The sequence below is a fragment of the Ailuropoda melanoleuca genome, chromosome 15 (genome assembly GCF_002007445.2).
Source record: "Ailuropoda melanoleuca isolate Jingjing chromosome 15, ASM200744v2, whole genome shotgun sequence".
Classification (NCBI taxonomy): domain Eukaryota; kingdom Metazoa; phylum Chordata; class Mammalia; order Carnivora; family Ursidae; genus Ailuropoda; species Ailuropoda melanoleuca.
In genome coordinates, this window is record NC_048232.1 from 68,441,976 (window position 1) to 68,466,764 (window position 24,789).

The 24,789-nt window shown below is 41.7% G+C and overlaps 1 protein-coding gene across 14 annotated transcripts in view; it reads right to left on the reverse strand.

The window, feature by feature from the left end:
- The window catches only part of ANKS1B (ankyrin repeat and sterile alpha motif domain containing 1B), a 1,024,648-nt gene that overhangs the window by 68,825 nt on the left and 931,034 nt on the right, over nt 1-24,789 (reverse strand). For 11 of the 14 annotated variants that reach the window (XM_034644186.1, XM_034644184.1, XM_034644181.1 and 8 more), the window contains 2 exons: nt 10,376-10,483; nt 8,191-8,370 (listed from right to left, as the gene is read on the reverse strand). In XM_034644186.1, coding sequence (XP_034500077.1) covers nt 8,191-8,370; nt 10,376-10,483 — 288 coding nt within the window. The remainder of the gene's footprint in view (nt 1-8,190; nt 8,371-10,375; nt 10,484-24,789) is intronic. The other 3 variants (XM_034644189.1, XM_034644187.1, XM_034644188.1) reach the window with 1 other exon arrangement.

The following is a 24,789-nucleotide window of genomic DNA, read 5'->3' on the forward strand; positions in this document are numbered from 1 at the left end:
AATAGAAATGGTTTTGTAAAACACAGTTAAATATTATGAACTTTACTTTACAGTGTATTTATTCCAGGTTGTTAGTTGAAAAAGCATACTATAGAAGTGTTCTCAAAATAATGATATTTTCTAATAAAACAACCCAAACGTATAGCTTTAGAGTTTGTAAAATACTTGGACAACTACTCCTTTACTTGTGCCTCACAAAAAATAATGAGATGGCCATTAGTTTCATTTTAGGAAGAGAAAACTAAGATTCTGAATGGCTTAAAGGCTTGCTCAAGGTTACAGAGGTAAGAGATACCAGAGATGGGATTTTTAACCCTGATCTCATGGCTTCAAATCTGGTATTTTAAAAAAGCTCATCAAATTATAAGTATGAGCCACCCAAATCAATACTCATGTGATAAGACAGTTTTCTACCAGACTCTCAGAATGTCAGGGTGGGTTTATTCAGGGGCCCACTTTTGCTATTTCTGCCTGCATAGAAGCCATTTCCATCTCTGGTCATTGCACTCTGACTGTCCATGGGAGGGGCTCCCTTCCCACCCCTCAGTCTGTGTGGTGCACAAGCAGGGAGCTAAAACCCCCTCCAGGCACATGACCTGTGCCTTCACACACACACACACACACACACACACACACACACACACACACACACACACACCCTCCTTTGTAATTAGCTCTGGACAGATAAGTGATCCAAAACAGGCTGATCTGAACAAATGCGACTCAATCCTGGGACTTTTTTGGGGAGCTCTTGGAAAGATAAGCCCTCTTTCTTGTAGTTTCAAGTTGAATAGGAATCGGATTTGAAACTCTTTCATATAGAGAAAGCCTGTTTGGGAGAAGAGCTAACCCAGAGGGGAAGAGAGCTGAGACACGAAGAGCCAAGAGCAAGACATCGTAGGAGCACCTGGACCCAGGTCTCCCTGGACTTGGCAGTGAAATGATTCAAACACATGCCGTTTTTAATTTAAGACAGCCTGAGGTCTTTCGTTACTTGCATGTATCTAGAAGAACCCCCCTAGTATATTACTTCAGTCATCTACAAATGGAATTAACTGAGAAAGGACTGCATAATCAGCCTTGTTTCCTCTAGACATTAAAAAACCTTGTCTTCATTTTTTTTTACATGTTGGAAGAAGAAAAGGAAGAAGGAGAGGGAGGATAAGAGAATTCTCCTACCCTTGAAAATTTATCAAGGTCAGATAATAACAGCCAAAACTCTGACCTGTGCAACCCAAGAACTGGACTGAATATAATGAGAAACATTCCAAAGATTTAACAAGTGGAAAAGAGCCTGGTGTGCCTCTTGTAAAGAAGCTGTCAGCACGCCTAAGGCACCACTAAATATCACGAGGTCAATTCCAACGAAATAGGGTTTTTAGATATTGTCAGATTTCTAATTGATTCAGTTTTATACTGATTAAAAAAATAGGTTGTTTTATACTGATTAAAAAAAATTCGTGGTCTGTTTTTAATGGGGAACCTTCACTTTGGGTAAGTACCAGGACACCAAGGGAAGGTGGAGACATCAAAGCTTCTCTAGCAGAATGAATGGAGGTGTTTAGGTCTGACTGGTATGTGTCAGAACAAACTTCTGGTCGTCGAATTTGCCTCACTGATGGACCTGACAGAGAATGAAAGAATCCAGACTTGGAAGATGAGTATCAGAATCTAAAAACGAAGCCCTTTGAGTTATTCTCCCACTTCTTCCCATGATTTAAAAAAAAAACCAAACTGATGTATAGCATAGACAGTAACACTTTAATGTTTCCCAAAAGACACTAATCACATTGGAATTTCCCACCCCAAAGTTGTCACAGGGAGAGAGCAGTGTATATTGGGAGAAGAGGCAATTAACTGTCCATATTGATAGACAAAGTGAACACACGTCAGGTTTAAATTCCAATTGTGAAAGCAACGTTTTCCACTTCTGCTTGGTGTGATGCCTTGGGAGTCGATGGCTGGTGGTCTAGAGTTCTCGGCAGGAAACGGGGCACAGATATCATCAACATCCCCAGTCATTTCTGAAGTTGGCATGTCAGCTTGTCAACCCGACAAGCTGTCAAATCGGAAGCTCCTGATAGAAGAGCTTACTGAGTTTATTCTTAACCTTCTTTTTTTGGTTATATATTATCTGTCTGTGCTTAAGCATTAGGAGTTGCTCTTTAGACCCTCATGGAAGAAACTTTTGAAGCCATGGACAGGCTGAGCCTTTCTGAGCAGTGGTTAGGTGATAAAAATCTACACTAAAAACTAGCCGTTAACTTAGAAGCATTAAAAAAAAATCTGACGTTAACACGGTAATAAGAAAACTTAATCAGTTTGGGGGAAAATCGCTTTGTAAAATGCTGTTCCTTGAGCATAGTTGTGCTATTTGCTAAAGGCTGATCCTGTAAATTCCCATAATGCCAGAGCAGTGGGTAGAATTTCTAGAAACAATAGACTTTCTCTCCCTGGGAAAGTATGCAAGAATACATTACCATCTCCCTTCTTTCCCAAAGATGGCTAAGCGTTTGCCTCCTTGCCTGAGATAGCCATGCCTCTCTAGCTAATTTTGTGGACTGTATTTCAAACAAATTCTAAACTTCATTTAAGGAAAAAAATAATCCCTCTTTCTCACTAATGTTTTACCTCACTATGTTAAAATATTAATAACATGCCATTACTATAAGGTATTCTTTGCTGCATTTTTTTAAAAAAGTTTTTATTTAAATTCCAGCTAGTTAACATATTAGTTTCAGGTGTGCAAGTGATTCGACACTTCCATCCACACCTGGTGCTCCTTGCAAGGGGAGGGGGGTGACGGGATGGGTTAAACAGGTGATGGGGACTAAGGAGTGCCACATACTTTTGTAGCCCAGATTTGTAGAGAACTATTCCATCTATCCTCTGCCTCTCCTGGCTTTGTGGTCATTTCATGTACCCCTTCTCCATCATGAGAGACATTCCTCGACAGCTTTCATATTTATACAATTAAAACAATAAAGAGCAAAATTCCAATTCCATTGTCCATATATATTCGAAGCATGGATAATACTGGAACAAAAAGATGGTTTATAGAATGCTACAACCATCTGAGTGAGCACCTACCTTTCTAATATCTTTGGCATTGACTGGCCCTGCGATGAACCAGGGACCTTGGAATTAGGGACTGACAGGTGATATACCTGAATTGAGAGTCGTATCATCTACTTATTAATACAGTGACTTACAGTTTAGAATATGCTTTCACATTAATTATCTTATCGGATACACAGAAATCCCAGAGGCAGGCTTTATCCACATTTTAAAGAGAACTGAAGTTCAGAGAAACCACATGACTTGGTACAAGTTGCACAGCCAGAAAGAAGCCAAGTGAGAACTCCAACTGAAGAAGGCCCTAAGGAAACAGCGGCCACTGTTTGCAGAAAACACACACGAGGACCTCTCCATGTGCGCCCCATATCTCCGTGCAAAGCTTTCACAAACACAGGGGAAGGGCAGGGCTCTACCAAGATGTGCAGAGAGGGGTCTCCACTAAAAGGCTCAACAAATAACCATTAGAGTTTTGCATTACAGGATTTTATGGTGATACATAAAAAAGCTGATTCAATAAGTTTCCACTAAACTATGCTTTTCTCCTCATTCTGCTTGCTCTGCCGACATATCTGTAATCTACTGTGGCACAGGGGAAATTCGTGTTCGTTGACTTTATATCATTTAAGGAAGATACCACAGGGTATCAAGAGCCATAGAGGAACCAGGAAATAGTCAGGTAGGCAGAGTGTGAGGCCTGGCTCTGCCATACGCCAGCCACAAGGCCAACCCCTCACCCACCTGGGCTTCCTGGAGCATAGGACGCACCCACCGTCGTGAGAATTAGGTAAGATAAAGCACGTGGACTCCCAGGCATGGATTTGGCCATGGGAGGCTTCTATCTGGCCCCGTTTCCATTTCTCTTCTTTTGACAATATCAAAAGAATGGACATTTGTAGAACTCATATAATATGTAAAATGCTTTCAAATAATGAAGTAAGTGATCACTTGTACTTACTAAGTAATACTGCTTGGATCAAGAAACATCAGACTTCCAGCTGAATCAACTTTCTACTGATTGAGGAGCAATTCCCCCAAAGCCTTTGCAATGTCTTACATAATCCCCAGGCAAGTTCTGATTTGATTTCTTTCTGGCTATGTAACCCGGACCACTCAAGTCACGTGGTTTCACAGCCTCCTTGTCTCCAAAATGTGGATAATGTCTATTTCCCAGGTTTGTGTGCATCTGATAAGGTAACCGCCCCCAATACTGATATTTTTATTTAGATGAGAGCCTTCAAAGCACAAGGACTTCTGCATTATGGATTTTCTTCATTAATATCAAGCTAAAATTTGTGCAAAGATATGTATTTCTCTTACTACTGAGGAGCCCTTTTTATTTTGTGAAAATAGAAGCATTGTTTCATTTTTCCATAAGTATTTTTTGTAAATGAAGGCCTTCTGTAAATGGTGGTAAGTTTTAAATAGGGACACTCTTTTTCCTTTCTTCCTAACTTTATTAGCTCCACTACTCTCCTTTATTATTCACTTTAAGAGTTATTATTTTTAAAAATATTTAATTTATTTATTCATGGAAAACAGAGCAGCAGAGGGAGATGTAGGCTCCCCACTGAGCAGGGAGCCCCATGCGGGACTCGATCTCAGGACCCTGGGATCATGACCTCAGCCGAAGGCAGACGCTTAACCGACTGAGCCACCCAGGCGTCCCAAGAGCACTCTGACTTCTACATAACAGTGAAGAAAATTTCCAAAGATTGCGAGTTGGCCTTAAATACTGGAAATATTTGTCCCCCTTCTAATCTATTTTCCATATTTTCACTTGCTTTTTCCTCCCTCAAAACTCGGACGGAGAAGCTCTTGTGCCTCACGAAATAGGCACATGGGTGACTGTGTGGGATAGTTCGTTTGCACTAAAATGAGGTAGCAGATATGCGAAAGCACTTGGAAACTATAAAAGCTCGGAGTTGTTATTACACAAATGTGAGTGTGACATTCATGTATTAGAGGTCTGGTGATGTAGGAGCATTGCAGGGCTTCTTAGCTTATGAGTCCAATGTAGAGCTGTAGGCTAGAAAAGCAATGTTGTCAGCGTGACGGAATCCCATTGTTTAGATGTGATTATATCATTACGTTCAGTGGGTTAAAAACTGTTCTTAGTCCTGAACTCAATTCTGTCTTTCACATATTCATTTAAGACAATTTGATGCCAGAATATTGCTTATATCAGAATAAAAGCAAACAACAGCCACCATAGTTAAAGTCCCTTGTGTTCCAAGACAGGTATTTTTCATATTGGTTCAAGTTGAACACAAGCAATTAAGCACCACCCTAGTGTTACTTTTGAAAATCATTTGCCAATGAACAAATGTAATAGCAGAGGGGACACTGAATTTATCTCAATTTCACTTTAAGCATTGGTTTTCCAAGTGAAGCAAAGCACTTGCAAACATCGACTGAGCAGACCTCAAGAAGGCAACATCCTCTGAATTACTGCCACCAGCAAGAACTCACGGTTTCTGGCCCATGACTAGAATTCCAGATCACTCTCATGGGGCCTCTGCTACTCAAAGTAGAGGGGTTTCTGAGAACATGGGTCTGGGCTGGTGATTTTCTCTTACTTGCATTTTCCTTTCCTTCAAGTAAGAAAGCCTGACGATGGACTTGTATTGTTCGGTGGGAAACAGACAGGTGAGGCAAGCCCTACCCACGCTGCTACGTAAGCCCCTTGGGAGAAAGTCCCTGGGAAGGAACCTCAGGGACTGAGCTCCTGGTTGGAAGGAGGTGTGACTAGCTGCTTGCTTACTTGAATTTTAATTTCTAATTCAAGTCTTTAGGAAAACTCAATTTTATTGGCTAAGCATATAACCTCGGGGAAGAATGAGGTCTAGAGTGGATATGACAGGTTGTTAAAAAAGCAAATGAATTAAAAAAATCATTACAGCAAATGCCCAGGAAAGGAAGGATAAGAAAAAGCATCAGTTGAGTGGCTGAGTGGTAGAAAAGCACTTAAATAAAACCGTTCAACAACAAAATCACGGAGTACTTCGTATTTTGACAGGCTAAAGCTTTGAAACTATTTTTAAAAGGTACACATTCATTTCTCCATGATTTTTTGGCATTTCTAAACTAGGAAACATTCTCAAGAGAAACAAAAAACTGCAATTAACACAACCGAAAGAGTTGCGATCCCAGAATCCTTTGTTCTTATTGATCAGATTCCTGTAGTGCTGTCTCCTATTTTCTCTGCAGTGAAAGTGCTGTGTCGAGCGGCAGGATTTCAGAAAGGTCTAATACGCTCCTGGCTGCTGACGGTGGCCTATGTCTACACCAGTCATTCGATCACTGCGAGCAGTACACACGAGGAAAAGAAGCACATCCACGCAGACCCTCCGTGCCTCACCGCGTCCGTCCACCCACTTGTCTCAGCCTCTTTCTGCTTCTGGACCTTTCTCACCTGGCCAGATACAAGTTCATTCAACTTTCTCGAGGGTGAGACCGCTCCTCAAAGGGATGCCTTCCGACTGGAGTGACAGGAAAAACAGCTGGGCTATTCAATACCGGCCCTAGTTTATGAATCTCATGAAGAGGACAAGGTAAGAGAGCAATCTTGCAGGATTACCCCTGAGTGTTCACATGCAGGCAGAAGAAGAATTAACTACTTCTTTGAAAAACCGTACTATATGCAGAAATTTCATAGATTATATGAGGATCTCAGATAGGTAATTCTGTTTTTGAAGTTGGCAGAGTCAATAATAGCTAATGGTCTTTGACAAAGAATCTTCCTTTTCCGAGGGAAGGGAAAGGTTCAGAAAAGACCCAGTTTGTACTAATACATAAAGATGACATGGCTCCAAGTCAAAACAAACCATGTCTCTGAAATGCTGTCATTACAGAAATTTAACCAGATATGTGATCCACAAATACTAACAAGTAGCAGGAAATATCTGAACAACTTGGGGAAAAAGCTTTCAGACTCTTTAAAAGAACATCAGTGAAAATTGAAATAAAGATTAAAAGCTAATACTTAACAAGAGAAAAAGGGAAAATTATTCATTTCTTGTATCTCGTACATTTTCATCTCCCTTCAATAAAAGATTGTCCGAAATCCTAACATTGCCATTCCCTGCACAAAGAACCAGAGAAGAATTCAATATTGAGAGAGCTGAAAGGAGTTGCAATATACCAGACCCTCTCTCTCCAGGGCATTTGCAGGCAGAAAAGCCAGGGTTTCCAGAACATTCTCTTCACATTTTTCTTTCATGAGAGGCAGCACAGAATATTTACCGAAGGCTTTTCAAAACAGAATCTCACCAAACAGTTGAGAAAAGTATTTAACAAGCAAAGCAAAGCAATTACAGTCGAATTTTCACCTCAAGATTCTCATCTTAGGTGTGGGAGGCAGAGAGAAGCCTCTTAACACACCAGTCTGAACCTAGGAGGCGGATGAAAAGAGTTGATTCTGCCAGTCGTTGTCGACAAACCCAAACCCTGAATTCTCAGAGAGACTCTAGAGCTAACTGCCCATCTGAATGGTGTTAAGAACAGCTCTGCTGTTTGGTTATGGCTGACTCAAGTTTCTGAGCAGCAATCTGAGGGCAGGCTAGACACTACATCTCTACCAAAACCATGGAAAGGTCCAAACGAGAAAGGTTTTTTTTTTCAATTCTGTGTGTCAGGCAGCATCATCACCTTCAACTCCTCAAGGTGACAATATGAGCCAATGCAATTCTGTACAAGTATGTTAACTTGGAAGGAAATTAACCACATCACGAGGAGCTAATACTTCCCTCGACTTCTGCTCTGTCATCTAACTGATTTACATCTTATAACGCAGACATTTATTATTCATTTTCATTATGATTTGATTTTTACATGGTATGACTCCCTTTGGCCCAAAGACTTTCTAGGGGCAATGAGATCAATTTCTCTCCTAAGAATGGATAACAAGGATCTGCGTATACATTCCATTCCCGGGAAGGTCTGTTTCGGTCTGGTTCAAGTGAGTAGGGAATGAAAGCCATAGCATAAAATGGTAAAATTCCAGTTGGGTGGACAACAGCCATCTGCTCACTGTAAACTAGTGTTCAATTATCATAATGCATTACTTGATATGGGGGAAAGGCAAAAACATCACAGAGGCTTTTAATACCTTACCTGGGCCATCTGCCTCTCCAGTTTTGATCGGGGAATATCATCAAAGTAGTTTTCATTTCTTCTCCTCCTTGCATCGCCCTGCATGATAATGTGAGGAACGTCTAGGGAGCCACCAGTGGTGTAAGTGCTTTGGCTAAGTGATGGAGACAACTGAGGAGGAGTGTGATTACCACTGGGATCCTGAATGGAAATACATCATGAAATAAATACCATGTTCTTGTGGCTAACCTTTGCTTTCACAATCGTGAAATACTGACAAGACAAATTGTGGGGGTGGGGAGTCATTTTCTGATTCAACTGCCAAGGAATGGACGACGTTCCGCCATTTTATTAATGGCGTGATCTAGGCAACACTTTTCCCCCTAGGTATTTCAAGTCAAAAGTTCAAAGGATACTCAATCAGGATCTGTTTCCTTGCACCCAGTGCTACATAGGAGTTCAGGAGAGAGACACACGTATGTTGGGCACCCCTGACACTATCGTGTGTTGACGAGGGCAGTATGTTTCATGTGGACAGAGTATCCTCACTGTGGCAGACGCATGAACAGAGAGCCCCAATGGGACCTAATGGGTCTTGATTCTCCATTGAAGGGTGGTGTGGCAATGGGGCAGGGAAGAGGACACAGCATGGAGACACAGCATGTCACACGCGGACTGCAGAGCAATGCATATAATGACAGAGGATGCGTGTCAACGGCAAAGATGACTCAAGCTGAGGGAAACTGGTCAGAAGGAAGACAAGGGGCGGCAGAAGGCTGGGCTCTAGTGTCTGCAAGTCAGAGGAGGGTTGGATTGTGCTGGGTCTCCAGGCCACTTCTCCCCCAGATGTTCTGGGCCTCCTTTGACAGATTAAGATCCTGCACTCTTTCTGGGGAAATCTGTCTTTGATCTGTTTGCTGTTCTCCTAAAACTCCTCCAGGGAAATAGAGGGAGAGGCTCAGTAAGTAGGAGGAGTTGCTCGTCTAAAGAGGCATTTTAGGATATTTACACTGATGGCACCTACCCTTCCCTTCCTTCCGTGCAGCGAAATGAAGGTGAGACAATAACCCCTTTCTAGCCTTATTTCCCCCCTAACTTATTTGAGGCTTCCCTTACTGGGAAGAAAAATAGGTCCTATTTCTACTTTCACTGCTCCCAAAGCCCCCAACTAGTCTCCAAATGTCCCAGTGTGTCCGTCCCAATTTACTCAATGTGTTCCTCCTGGTTCCCTCCTCCAGCCACATCTCCTGCACTCCCTGACATCGTTGTGCACTTCTTTAAAACAGAATCAGACTCAACATCTGAACAGCTCCTCTCCTGCCCGGTCCTCCGCTGCGTTGGCATTTGTAGTTGGGCTGTTTGCTGAAGCTCACTGATAAGAGGCTTTCTACGGCATTTCATCGCTGGGAGTTCCATCTCAGTGCCAGGCTCCCACGCACAGTTTGCTATCACTGCCCTTGCTGACACGTGCAGAAGAGGGATCAGAAGCAAGTGCAGGACTAACTAAAGAGAACAGAGTTGGAACTCTCCAACTGATCATGGAGATCCCAGCTTTCTGATGAGTTTCTGAAAAGTTCCAATAGGCCTCTTGTCTGCTGCCATCTTGCTGGCGATCAACTCTTGTTTTCTTGTTCTCTCTGCTCTTCCCTTCCTGCCTTCCTTCTCTTTCCACTTTAGTTTTCTCTCCCTTGTATGGTTTCTCTCTAGTTTTCCTGTCCCATAAACCTAAAATGTAACTGTTCTCTAGATTCTCTATTCTTAATTTCTGAAGTGAGTAAAGCTGACAAGCTTGCCCTGCCTAAAACCCAAAAGACCCTAAGGTTAACTTTAAATTGATCCTTCCTTAATTGTGGTCCTCGATTGATTTCTTTTCTGTGGGTTTGAGGAGTTTGACAGAAAACTCATTTCCTCTCACTTGGTGCAGATGGGAGTGTGGGAAGGGAGGAGAGGGAGTAGTTCTTTAAAGATGGTGGTTTGTCAGATATACATCTAAATCTCAGAAATAGATATTTAACCAATTGAGAAAAACAAACCTCATATTACAAAATACAATCAAAAGTGAGATTGTTTTTTTATACAAATAAGGTAAGCTACATGGAAAACAGCCTGCACTTCCCAATCTGTTGCTTCAGTCATTTTATTTTATTGCACAAGATAATTGCTGAGGCTAAGACTGGAGAACAAAACAAACGAGCTGGGCACTTACCCTGAGGGTGATGGACCGAGGGGGCTTCTGTGGTGGGTCGTCGTGCAGCCTGTCTCCCAGAGAGGCCAAAATACGTTTCCTGTGGCCAATCAAATTGATTTTTAAAACCTGAAACGACATATATTTGGGTTAAATATTTTGTTTGAGAAAAAATATTTTACATGTCGTAAAAGATGAAAGAATGAAGGGATTTGTGCCATTACCTCTTCCCCCTGAGAGACACTGTGTGAAGTCAGAGTGGGCCCTTGTCTGGAAAGATGGGAATGGCATGGGCAGAGTCGGGGGTGGCAAAGGATGGGAGGTGGGATAAGAGAGAAGAGACACCACTCCTTTCGCTCGAGCTGCCCTAGAGTCCAGCTCTCCACTCCACAACCACAGTGTAAAGGGTAAGTCAAGTCTTTTCCCCTACCAGCAGAAAACTCTCCAATAGCTTTCTACTGCTCTTATTTATTTTTTAAAAAGATTTTGTTTATTTATTCGAGAGAGAGAGAGAGAGAGCTCACAGAGAGGGAAGAAGAAGCAGACTTCCTGCTGAGCAGGGCGCCCAAAGCGGGACTCGATCCCAGGACCCTGGGATCATGACCTGAACTGAACGTAGACACTTAACCTACTGAGCCACCCAGGTGCCCCTCTATTGCTCTTAAAATAAAATCTGAGTCCTGACCTGGCTCCAAGGCTCAATAGAGCTGGTTGCCCTCTGCCTCCCTCAGGGTCCCTTCATTCAGGATGCTCACACTGGTCTTTTCTGCTCCTTGAACATTCCGTACTCATTCTTGCCTTGGGACCTCTATCCCCTTTGTCCGTCTACCTGGAACACTCCTCTTAAGATTTTCAAATGACACCTTCTCGTCCCTATGGAGCTCCAGTGTTGCCTCCTCACAAAAGCCTTCTCCCTCCTTTCATTAAAGAACCATGTCCTCAGCCCCTGTCCTACTCTACCCTACGATCCTTTTTTTTATCATTCTCTCAAATGAGTTTGTTTAGAGGTTCAGTGTGTGTGTGTTTGTGTCCCATCTCCGCCAGGTAAACTTCCTGCAAGCAGGGCCCTGGTCTATCTTTATCAGTATGATTTCCCAAATGCCTAAAGCAATGCTTGAAATAATAGGGGCTCAATGAATATGAGAGAATGAATGTTAATGTCGATGGAAGTCAGAGTAGGGTGAGAATCAAGAACTGCCCACCTGGGGGAAGGCTCAAAGGTTCCCCAGGATGGGACTCAGAGTCTGACAGTGCTACAAAGGGCACACTGTGGAAGAGGTGACAAAGGGAACCATAACTTGCAGACAGCCTCAGTCCCCATCCCCTCCCTGAGCTTTACAAATGCTACCCCTTTCAATCATCCCAACATCCTCCTCTGGAAGGGGTTCTTCTTGATTTTCAGAAGAGGAGACTGAAGTTCAGAGTGGTAAAGTAGCCTATCTAAGGGCCAGTACATGGTGGCTTTGGGATTTGAGTCAGGTTTGCTGGATTCCCAAACTCGTTTTACTCCCAGGTAAACTGCAAAGTGTGGGCACATCTCCAAATATTACTGACTTTAAAATAACATATTATAAATCTGTTCATAAGAAATGTATTTACCTCTTCTCTGTCCACGTGTAGTTTGAGGACAGAACTGGGACTATTTGGGTTACTAGTTCGTAAAGTATACTACCCATAGTGTAGCTGATCTAAAAACAAAAACAAAAACCTCTCTTTTCAAGTTTTAAAGGGGAGAGGTAGGCATTTCTTTGGCATTCATCCCATGTTACCTTGAATTTTTATTTGCCTATTTGTCAGTTAGCCTACTGGTCTTTCTGCCCAAAGTGATTCAGATTTTACACCAGCAGTATGCTCTACTCCTTTCATATCTGCTCCCTGACCCGTGTCTGCCGATGACGGGGATGGCAACTGTAAACCCAGGTGAGTGTCCACATGCACCGTGTCACTATGATTCTGTGAAACTTCATCCCCATCTTTGCTCCTCTTCCCCACAGTTCTGACTCTGTCTCTGCATCTCTCCTGCCCCGTCGCAGCTGCTTAAGGCTTATGGAACAAAATACTCACAACATTGCAGGTAGAAGTGAACCATGGCTTCACATTTGAGCAGGATACTATTTTCTGCTTAATGGCCCCTTTTAAATGTCCCTTTCTAAGCACTCCTGATTTCTGGCTGGCCTTTTAGTTGCAGTAGGAATAACTAGGGACAAAAATATACACTGACTTCGTTATAGCTGAGGGTTCAAAGCCCTTTAATCTTGGAAGGATGGTTTGTATTATTTCCCCTGAAATTCCTTACCCTAAGGTTGTCTGGGCAGAAGCCGATCTGCCATCCAGAATTCTGCCTACTTGCGCACCCCTGTGTTGTCTTTCTACATTTATATTAGCCAGCTTGGCATTTCGTACCTGGAGGAGTTTAGCACTTTTCACAAATCTGGAATTTCACCATATACTCCTCAGATGATTTATAAATATGCTAAATAATTGTGGTCTCAGTGCCGATGACTTGCAGGCAACATTGTGTAGATGATCGGAGAGATGCCCTGATATTTTTGCATTGTTTTTTTTTTTCTTTTTTTTTTAAAGCATCAAGATCAAAGAATTCCTCCATTTCAGAAAAACACAACATTAACCTTTTCAAATGTATTTGCAAGTCTAAAAACACTACATTTTCTCATTCCCTTTTATTCGTATTCTCAATTACTTTGCCAAAAGGCTTCTATTGAATATAAATTCCTCCGGTAAAATCCCCACTGTCTTCTTCCCAGATGCTAATTGGACCTGATGCTTACGCTGCTACCTTGGGCCCCTGGGTCCTGCTAAGAAATCTTTTTATAATAATAAAGACATTCAAAGTTACTGTGACAAATAACTGACACTAAGTAAACAAATAACTGCGGAAAGACTGAGCTGGCGTAACCCCCACTGCTGCTTCTGGCTTACTCCCCAACGACTCCATTTGGGGCAAGTGACCTGACATGTCCTGTCTCAGTTTTCTCACCTATACAGTGAGGAAGTGAATGCCAGTCCCCACGTTGTTGGGAAGGCGAAGAGTGAGACTGTGAGAATAACCAGCACAGGGCCTGGCACAGAGAAGATGCACGCAACTGGTGCTGTGGGCAGGGCTCTAAGGATGCACAGAAATCCTGACCCACAAAGACAGGGACTTGGTGATCTTCAGAAAGTTAATTGCGTCCCACAGGTCTGCTGGTGTTCTGCTGGCAGAGATTTGGCTAACCGTGGAAAAACTCCCATTGAAGAGACATGTCCTGGTACGAACGGTCTGGTTTCTAGTTATTAGTTTAATACTAGGACCTAATCTAAAAGAATGTATGCTATTCTCCCATGCACACTATTGAATCCCCAATGGGAGGTAAATTGAGGCACTCCTCTACACTGGAACTCTACTGCTGCCTTTCACAGAACGACCCAGAAGAGGGTATGATGTGGGAAACAAAGGCAAAAAAAAATTATTAAATTTCCTTACTGCCTACAGCCCACTGACAAGTCCCTGGAACAGGCAGAGTGACCTTCCTCTAGGGACTCAGCTGCCTCAGTGTTAATACTTTGCTAAGAGCAAAAGGCAATCTTAGCCCAAACCAGGGATCCTGTAAGTCAACTTTAACATATTCCTCTGGAAACTTCCTTTATAGTTACCCCCCAAGTTACGTGTCCTCCAAGCATATGACCCATCAATAGACATACGAAGAGTCTCTCGACTGAGGGTTTACTAAACGATAATCAACGAACTTTCCCAACAGTTGCTAGCCCCCTCAGGATCCTGGAAGCCTTGTTTCCAAAATACGTGGGAGGCTTACACTACCCCTAACCCCCTCCCAACGTGAAAGTATATAATGGGCCACTCCTCATGACCCTATGGCAGCTCTTTCTGCCCACGGGTCCTGCCCCGTGCTCTGTGCTTTAATAAAACCACCTTTTTGCACCAAAGACGGCTCACGAATTCTTTCTTGGCCTTCAGCTCCGGACTCACCTACATTCAAAACTACATCCGGTAAACAGACAGACAGATACATAGAATGAGCAAATTACCACAGTGATGATTCATGTAGAAAACATCTGAGTAACGCTCCTCATTTATTAGAAATGATCCCGTATTACCGAAGATATCCATGATTACCATTTACTGAACGTTCGCTATGTTCTAACTGTGCTAGAAACTGTGCCAAGTGCATTACATATGTGCAAATATCTCATTTAATCCTTCCAATAACATTATCGTTCTTAGTCTAGAGATGCAACCTGAGACAGAAATACTGAGGTCACATTGCTAACGGTAGCATGGCCGGGATGTGCACCTGATTCTTCACCTGCTCTTTACCTCTCACCACGCTCTTCTCGCCATCAACCTCTACACCATTTGGCCTTAGCTACACCACTGGCCACATGTTATGAGGCTTCTTAAAATGGCACTTTTTAAATTTTGAATTAACATGTTCAAAACATTTATACTGGGTTTTGATCATCTGAAACCATTAAAATAATATAGCTTCAGTTCTGGACAAGGCTCACAGAAGTGTTAGAGCTTCAGACCAAAAGAGCTCAGGTGGTATCTTACAGAATTCCTTGTACAGATATAGACATGCGGGTATAGACAAAGAACAGGAAGTCCTCATCAACCCAAGATTCAATCCAAGTTGGCTAATATTAGAGTTCTAGGGAGGGTGACATTTGGCTACAAATCTCCCAAGTTGACAATAAGAGATCCGATTGGCAAGACAATAACAGAGACACTATTCCAAAGAAAAATAGTCATTATGGAAAAATCAAGTCCAAAGGCAATTGGGTTTGCCTTGTGTGAGAACAACTTAATCTCACACTGATCTGATCATCTGATCATCATAAGCAGATAGGGTAGTAGTGGATTCCTATCACCCCAGGCACCATAACGGATGACCAGTCAGTTTGCCAACCTTTGGTTTTCAAAAAGCCAGAGCAATGATTACTAGAGTAGAGAAGATTTCTGCATGGTTTTCATTACTGCTCAGGTGGAAGTGAACTACTTGTCAAAGGAACCCAATGGGGACAATGGGGTAAAGTACTGGTAATATAGTGGGGATTTAGTTATTCTGAGGTATTGAGCCCATTCAGTTCAATTCAAAAACCAATATTGAGTTTCTGCCACGGATTATTTGGCAATACACAGAGGAAAACTCAGAGAAACTGGACGTGAATAACTACACAGTCAAACCATTAACTAAGAAAAAATTATTACACACATGAGCATAAGAATGTGGTTCCAGTTGCTGAATTCTATCAGATAAGGAATAAAAGTGACTGCATGTTTTCTTAATGGTTTTTATTACAACTATCATGAGAAATGTGGGCCAAAGGCAAGGAGCGTTGTTGAACCAACATGGGCCTGCTTCATATTAGCATCCATTCATCAGAGTAGCAGCTGCCTCTAGGAATTTTCTCCAGTATCATCAATTACACAGGACATCTTCAGAAACCCCGTCGTAAATCCCGGCAATAGAATAACTGTGTGGAGTGACAATGCTGTAATGTTATGTCTTTTACATTTCTGGGTGTAGCTGTAGGACTTCTGCTAGACAATAGCCTGACTTTACCCTGACACTGAATAGGCTCACATCAGAATCTGTCACAGCGTCTGTGACAGTCAGCATACTGACACTTCTCTCTTTTCTTTTTAAATCGAATACGATATAAGTTAAATGTGAATTTGACATGATGTAAATGAAACATGCTTTTTCTTTCTCCGCTTTTAAAAATTAAACAATGTTTTGATTATGATAAAAATACTGCTTTCCCACTGTAGAGAAAGAAACAGAAAACAAATAAAGGAACAAGTTCTCCATAGGCTAGGAACATATAAATATACTCCTTTCGTTTTGTCCCCATGATTATATTTTATAGTAGCCATAGCATAAGTACCATTTTCACCTTCATTTTTTCACTCAATATTAAAGCTAAAAAACTCCTACATATCCAACTCTCAGTAGACATTTTAAGTAACTCCATATTACCATGTTATTGCTTTAGAGAAGCATGGCATAATTGATTAACCATTCCCCTTACTGTTGGAAATTTAGATTGTGCTTCTTTTCCAGATAGCAAACCTTCCACGTACTAAATAAATAAATAAATAAATAAATGAATGAATAATCCTATCACTTTACCATTTCCATTTTCATGGCCATGTTTGCATAGACACAATATAAAAAACACTGAAGAAAACTGCGACAATGCTCATGAGTCATGAAGAAGAGTCATGTAGCGACAGTCTGTCTCCATGTTCCGCACGAAATCTCAATCCATTTGTTGCTGGCTGGACCAAGTCCTCCAGGGAAAATCACAAATCCACATAATGTTCCTCGGTGTCACATTTTGCATTTGTTATATTTCGGAGTTCAGGTTGAGCTGACAGACATGAACTAACACATGTAGCTGAATACTCCGGGGGTTACACATGCAGCAACGTGGGGCACATGAGCGATGTGCCTTAGCACGGCCGCGAGGCTGCCTCCTTTTTATTTCTAGTTTTTTATTTAGAGGGGGATTTTTTAATTGAAATGGTATTTAGGGTGAAACAGCTTTATCCTGCATTTGGAGCCCTCCTTCCTTTTTTTTTTTTTTTTGATGTAAAGTTCGATGATTCATTAGTTGTGTATAACACCCAGTGCACCATGCAATACGTGCCCTCCTTACTACCCATCACCAGCTTATCCCATTCCCTCACCCTCCTCCCCTCTGAAGCCCCCAGTTTGAGGGCCTTCTTCACTTTTAATGGGGTAGATAACTCCCCTTTTTCTTTTCTAGATGTTTGCCAACTAAGCAAGACTAGAGCGCGAATCTGGCTTCAGGGTGGCCTTTTCTAACAAAACTGCAGGGTTCCGAAGGAATTCTGGTGTTCTTAAATGCCCAGAATGGAAGTTGGGGCGGAAGTTTACCTGCTTTGTTCTCATCTGCAGAACTAAAATTGCAACTAAATGTGAAAGGTTCCCCCCTACCTCCCTGGTAAAGATTTCTAAACACCTTCCACCTGAAAGCATCAAGGCAGAAGTGCCTGTGTGTCATCCAATTTCAACTCCCACAATGCCAGAGATCCTCGTTTGAACTTGCATTTGATTTTTGACTGTGACATTTTCTCTCCTATTTCTTGGGCTATAACAATCCATGCCTGGTTTAATATGGTGGCTAGAAGGAGCTCTGAAGCAGAACATAATGACATTTTGATCTTTAACATTTTTTTTAAGATTTTGTTTATTTATCTGACAGAGAGAGACAGTGAGAGAGGGAACACAAGCAAGGGGAGTGGGAGAGGAAGAAGCAGGCTTCCTGCCAAGCAGGGAGCCTGATGTGGGGCTCAATCCCAGGACCCTGGGATCATGACCTGAGGCGAAGGCAGACGCTTAACGGCTGAGACACCCAGGCATCCCCTGATCTTTAACATCTTTGAGTTGATATTAAAGTTGAATGATATTAAAGGGACAATAATAATCTTATTCAACAAACATTTATTGATGTCTTTGTTACATAACTACCACGTTACAAGATTTGTGAGCCACAAAGAAGAGAACATATTCAGTCCTCCAGGGCTGTCAATCCAGTAGATGGAAAAAATATTTTAAAAATGGGTGTGTCTATCTTCCTATTATCTATATGTATGTGTATTCATGTATCCGCCTGTCCTTCCATCTCTCCCTACATCCATCTACCTACATATCTATCAGCCACCCATCTATCTAAATATATGTGTCTACACAGCATGCCAAGACTAAAAGTGATTTCTGTGAATTGAATGACTAGGAAGCTCCAGAAATCATAAACCACTGACCTAAGGCATGATTTCTCTTTTAAGTATAACAGAAACTTTAAACTTTTTTACTCTATCCTTGAATAAACATATCAGCAACATTTTTACTATTATCTTTGTTATTTAAATGTATTATTATAGATTATCTCTCGGTAAATTTTAGATCAAGAACCATGCCTTTCACTTCCCCAGCCCTCTCTCTTGTTAATCTAAAATATCTTTGATTCCAGCCACATCTCCTCCAGGTCCCCGACTGTGCCATGCACATTTCTTTGGCTTACATATACAACACACCTGTATAGTCTACGACACAGATATGAATGTCATGCTCTCCTTTTCGTTAGAGTCTTGCAAGGATGAAGTCAAGATCCACCTGAAGCTTTCCTTGCTCCCCTTGGATTACTGCAACCTCCCTCTCTGAACAGCTCCAGTATTTGCAGGCTGCTGATACTGGGTATATCCCGGCTTGTGCTGCTAGCTAGCTCTTAGTACAGGTCTGTGTCTTACCCGTTCAAAGTCAGATACGCGTCACTGCATCCTAGAGCCCCTCAGAGCACCTAGTACACAAGTACCTCTTAGAGGGGCATCCCTAAAATCTCAGATCTGATCCCTTTTGCCGTGGACAATGCCATCTCTGAAAGACAAAGAGGAAAAGAAGAGAACGTTCCTGTCCTGTTGCTTTTTCCTTTCTACTCTCCAGTTTTCTATTCTTTCTGAGCTTTAGCACCTAATTCCCTTACACGGTCTTGCCACGAGTGATGGAAATCTGACTTACCTCCGATCGTCTGGAACTCCTTCGCTTTACCTCTAACACTTCATTAAAAAAAAAAATCCCTCTGACTAGATTTTCCAGATTTTCTTGTCCTTCTGCTAATACTTTTCATAGCAACTGCTACTAAATAATCAGCACATAGCAGTTTGTATAATAGATGTCATCAAAATACGATGGTGCCAACCAACAGGGAGAAAAAGAGGTTCCAAGTTTTATAGCCCCAGAGAGTGCAAAGGACAGAGAGGGTGAAGGGTCGGGGGGGGGCGTATGTTTTTTGAATACAGTCTGTATCAATGAACAGGAAATACTAATTATGAGGAAATGAGATAATCTTTGCATGGAAAGAGAGACCTTAATGGTATAATTGCCTCTGAGAATTTAAGGGTTCTGGAGGTAGAAAGCCTTCTTTTGTAATCAATGAGAATCTTAGGTTTATTTGTAAAGCTCTCTGAATTACCTCTTGATGTAGGTACTAATTTTCTGATTATATTTTCACATAAACATTGCTCCAGAAGATTAAGAAAACAAACAAACAAACCAATCAGTTCCTAACTAATTTCCCTGTAAGTTACTTTTAAGTACAGCTTGCTGCAAATTAGGTTTTCATCGGAGAAATTTGGTTTGCATTGCTCAATAACCCAATCGTTGAGATTACTGGAGGGAAAATTTGTTGCAAAAGAAAATGGGAACTATGTGCTATATCCCACATCTGAAGTTATTCTTGGAGATGTGATCATGAGCTAAAAGCATTTGAAAACTGCAAATCTCTTTGCGGCATTATTAATACATAAAAATGCTCTGCATCTTAAGAAGTAGAGAGGCCAATCTGGCTTGTATTCCGCTAACTATGCAGGAAATGTATGGCTATGAGGGCATTTTTTGACTGATTTTTGTTCATTTTTTGAGATCATAAAACTTATCATCCATTATATTGTATGACCCATAGTTTCAGTATTTTAAGTGATATTATGTTTAACAAAATTCATTATTAACAGATGCCTACATAACTACACATTAAATATGCAAAACATATGACTATACATATTTGTAAGGAGAAGCTCTGACAAATTGCGTCTCAAGAGACAATCTTAGGTAGGTAAGGGTTATTCAATTTTTGGATTATAAAAGGCCTTCTTTTCTGCTCCTTTGCTGCCTCCTTTGGGCTGCTGTGTAGCTACTTTAATGACATAACACCCTCCATCAGTGGGTAGAATAGTGAAGGATGCAACGAATTCAAGCCAGTCAATTCTGTTTCTTGTCAGCAGTTCTGATAAAAGAAGTTGGTGTGGGAGGAGGTAAAAATCTACCTAAAACTAGTTCAAGTGAAGGTTTAAAAAGTGCATCCATGGATTTTACTTAGCCTGGCTTGCTACTACTGCACTTTAGAATCAGGTGTTCACCGTACTTCAGCCCACGTGTGGAGGAGAAAAGAATGTTAGGGGTTTAAAAAAAAGTATTTCTAGGGAAAGCAGATGTTGTGGGTCCCGATGACAGGCTCAAGAAGAGAAAGCAGGATGACGCTGGAGGACAGATTCTTAATAATCCCTTTACTTCCATCATTACCCTCACCTCCATCTGCTTCCTCAACTCCTGGAGAATCCCAAAACAATAAAACTGGGAATCACTATATACCCACTAAAACAGCTAAAATTAAAAAAAAAAACAAAACAAAACCTGACAATACCACGTGATGGTGAGGATGTGGAGAAACTGGACCCCCATCTTGCTAGGGGACTTGTAAAGCGGCACATCTACTTTTTGGAGAATTGCCAGTATCTCACATTATGACCCTGTTTCTTACCATAGGACCCAGCAAGTCCACTTCTAGGTAGCAGCCCAAGCGAAAGGAAAACACATGTACACACAGAAATTTGTGAATGAATTTTTAAACAGCATTATTCATAACAGTTAAAAACTGGAAACAATCCAAATGTCCCATCAACTGGCAAACAGATAAGTAAAATCTATATATTCATGCAATGGAATACTACTCAATAATAAAAGGGAAAAGATGAAAGATAATGCCATAGCATGCTAGGTGGAAGAGGCCATACATGTGGTATGACCCCATTTATATAATGTTTCTAGAGAAAGCAGATCAGTGGTTGCCTAGGATAGGAACGGGAGTAGGGATGACTGCAACGGCCATGCAGGAAACTTCTAGGGTGATGAAGATATTCTAAAACTGGATTGCACTGATTGTTGAACAATTGTACAAATTTACTAAAACTCACTGAACTGTACACTTAAAATGGGTGACTTTTTTGATCTGTAATTATATTGCAACAAAGCTGTTTAAAAAAATGAAAAACACGGGGCACCTGGGCGGCTTAGTCGGTTAAGGGTCTGCCTTCGGCTCAGGTCATGACCCCAGGGTCCTGGGATCAAGCCCCGCATTGGGTTCCCTGCTCAGTGGGGAGCCTGCTTCTCCCTCTCCCTCTGCTGCTCCCCCTTGCTCATGCTCTCACTCTTTCTCTCAAATACATAAAAAAAATTGTCAAAATCTTTTAAAAAATAAACGAAAAATGTTGGGAGAAAGCACTCAGTATTCAGTAAGCATAGTATAGATCAGGCCATTCCTGAAGGCTGTAATTCAGATTGCGCCAGACGGAAATCATTGTTCTCCTGGAAGGTTCCAGTAACCAGCTAAAGGGTGGGCAACCCGTAAACTGCAGGGTGTCCAGTATATTTCAAAGGAAATGTGACCAAGAGGGCGGCTTTGCTCTGGGTGCTCGTGCTGTTTACCTCTAGACTACTGGGCAAGCAGGATACTCTTTGTTACAGGTGTATAGTGCACTAGTACTTATGACTTACCAAATGTATCTTTTAAGTGTCTTAATTCTCCTAGTCATGACATTTTGGGGTAAAAATGCTTATGCTTTCTAAATGGTTCCCGCAATAGTTTGTGCATGTCTGAAGAGAAGGTAGTGATCACGAGCAGCCCCATAGATTCTGTAGGGCTAACAGGTGGTGATAATGAGATTCCCTCAAGCACTCGGGAACAGGGCTGCATTCTAAGCACTAAATTAATCACACCCACAGCGTGAATGGAGACAGAACGACTTTCTGGCCCGGGAAGAGCCAGTGGAATAGACTGGCAACCTGACTGTCGTTTAATCTTTGATACTGACACCCAGCTAAACAAAGAAGGTGTATGTCAGAGTAGGGTGGGCACGGAAGCAGGTGTGGAAGGCAGACCCAAACGGTTAAACAATGGATAAAAGATACCCAGAAAGCCCGGCCTCGGCAGCACTGTTGGGAGAGGGGGCTTGCATCCAGAGAAGGAAGCTCCTTGATTACAGAAGAGGTGTTCTCTGCCCCTGGGCTGAGGCTGTTCCATCAGGCCTCGTATCTGAGCCCTCTGAGATAGCCCCCAGAGCTCCCTTCCCTCCGACACCATGGGCACCGGGAAGCACAGTCACGTCACCAGGAAAGGAAGTGCTGAAGGTGGCTGGTGGGGAGACTGACCATAGTGAGAGAATTCTTCCCACCGTAGGTTAATAGATCAGAAACCTTGTTGATACGCTGTTCTTTCGTCAATTAAATCACCACCACCGAGACACAAGGATCTGCTCAAGAGGGCACAGCGATTAAGAACGGAGCTTGGTGTCAGGGTGACACGGGTGTGAGCCTTTGTCCAGCACTTAATATCTATGACTTTGGGTCAACTATTGAACCTGCGTAGCTTCACCTAACTAGTCAAAGTAATGTTAAAAAGAGTAGTAACCTCTTAATATAGGGATTAAATGAGATACATGGAAATCATCTAGCGCAGTGCCTGGCATAAAATGAATCTCAATAAAGGACAACTTTGGTGCTTGATTAAGTCCAGCATCTCAGCCAGAAGGACTGAGCCTTCTCCCGGGATGTGGTCCGCTCATCCGTGCAATGCCACAGCCAGAAGCACTCAGCAACGGGGCAGGTGTCTCTTCTCTGGGAACAACCCCTGTGCCATCAGCCACTCTTCTTTCCAAACTTCAGTGGTCTCGTTAAAAACAAGGTTTTGTCACAAGGTATTAATTTCCCCTTTTTGACAGGGTTATTAGTGTGAGGTTGACAGACCAGGAGAATGCCACAGATCTAGTACCTTTGGTTTCAATAACGCACTTGATGAAGTCGTTCATTATCTGTAAGATGGTGGGCTCCATGAGAGAAAAATTAACTGGATTCACAGCTGGCTGTACATCTACACGCAAGAGACGTGATGAATGACTCTGTCACAGTCTGTAGGGGAACCACTGATTGAATGCCACAGGGCTCTGCCCCTGGATTCTGCGCTACTCAGTATTTTTATTAATGGCATCAAAGTACACATAAGAGGAACGTTTATCAGATTTCTCAATGCCACAAAGCGGTGAAGGATTTTTTTTAAAAAATATTTTATTTATTTATTTGACAGAGATAGAGACAGCTAGCTCTCGCTAGTTGAGGGAACACAAGCAGGGGGAGTGGGAGAGGAAGAAGCAGGCTCATAGCAGAGGAGCCTGATGTGGGGCTCGATCCCATAACGCCGGGATCACGCCCTGAGCCGAAGGCAGACGCTTAACCGCTGTGCCACCCAGGCGCCCCCGGTGAAGGATATTTAATACAGTAATAGGCCAATGCAAAATTCAAAATTCCCTCAATAGGCTGAACGGCCACGCTAACGCCAAAAAGATGCAACTCGACAAGGACAAACGTAATGTTCTTCACTAAGGTCCCCCAAAAAATCAACGGTGCACGTTCAAGATGGCGGAAGAGATTGCTTTTCCACAATGCAAAGAAGTATCTGAGTTCTCAGTTGAACACAAGAGGAGGTTTGGTAGAAAACAAGACTGAGGGTCAGAGAACACACACAGAATGCAGATCAGCCTGTTGACCTCCTCATTTCAGTCTTACAAGGTTGGTAACATCTTCATTTTAGAAATGATTAAACTGAGGTTAAGGAATTTTAGGAACTTGCCAAAGTAGGCATCTGGGCCCAGTTCTGACTTCCAAAATTCATGCTCCTTATCTTCACTTTCAGAGTTGTCACAAGGCCTAAGTGAGGCCATTTTAATAGAAGCACCTAGCACCGTGCTTGGCCCACATCTGCTCAAGAGTTGTTGATCTTTTCCTAGATACTCGTTTAATTGTAAGGTTGAGGGCTTCTCGAAATGACTGGTATTTTAGTTATTATAGTAGGAGCCCTGCAGTTTATCTAAGTCTTTTCAAGTTTATTCATTAATATAACTACCATAGGAATGATTCTGTCGATTTCCCTTCTATTCCTTTGACTCTCACTATTGTTTCCAAAACCTTAATGTCAGAAGAGGAAGCCCTGGCCAGGAAAAGGTAATGGGAAATTTGAGGGCAATCTGAAACCTCTGTCAGCCAGTAATGATTCCCAGATAATGAAAACATTTTTTTTAATTAAGGTAATTTTCAAGGGCTGCATTAGTGGTTCAGTGCTGCATATTTACATGATAAAACCTCAATTACCTTTACATAATGAGGTGTTGTGTTAAGTAACCATAGTATAATGACATGCATATAGAATATACAAAATTTTCACTTAATTTAATTTTTTAAATTAGTGTACCTTGTAGTTGAACGACACTTTCCCCCCATTGTTGTTGGAATCCTTATTGGAATTCTTAAATATATATATATTTATATATACATATATATGTATATCTATATATAATATATATGTAAATCTATACTCTTAAATTTATATATAAAATACACACTCTTTGTTTTATATTCTTATATAATACTTGGAATTCCAAATATTATATAATATACAATACATACTCTCCCTAAATATATATATGTGTGTGTATATATATATATATATAATATAAAAATATTTAGGAAGAATTCTAAATATTGAATATAATATATATTAGG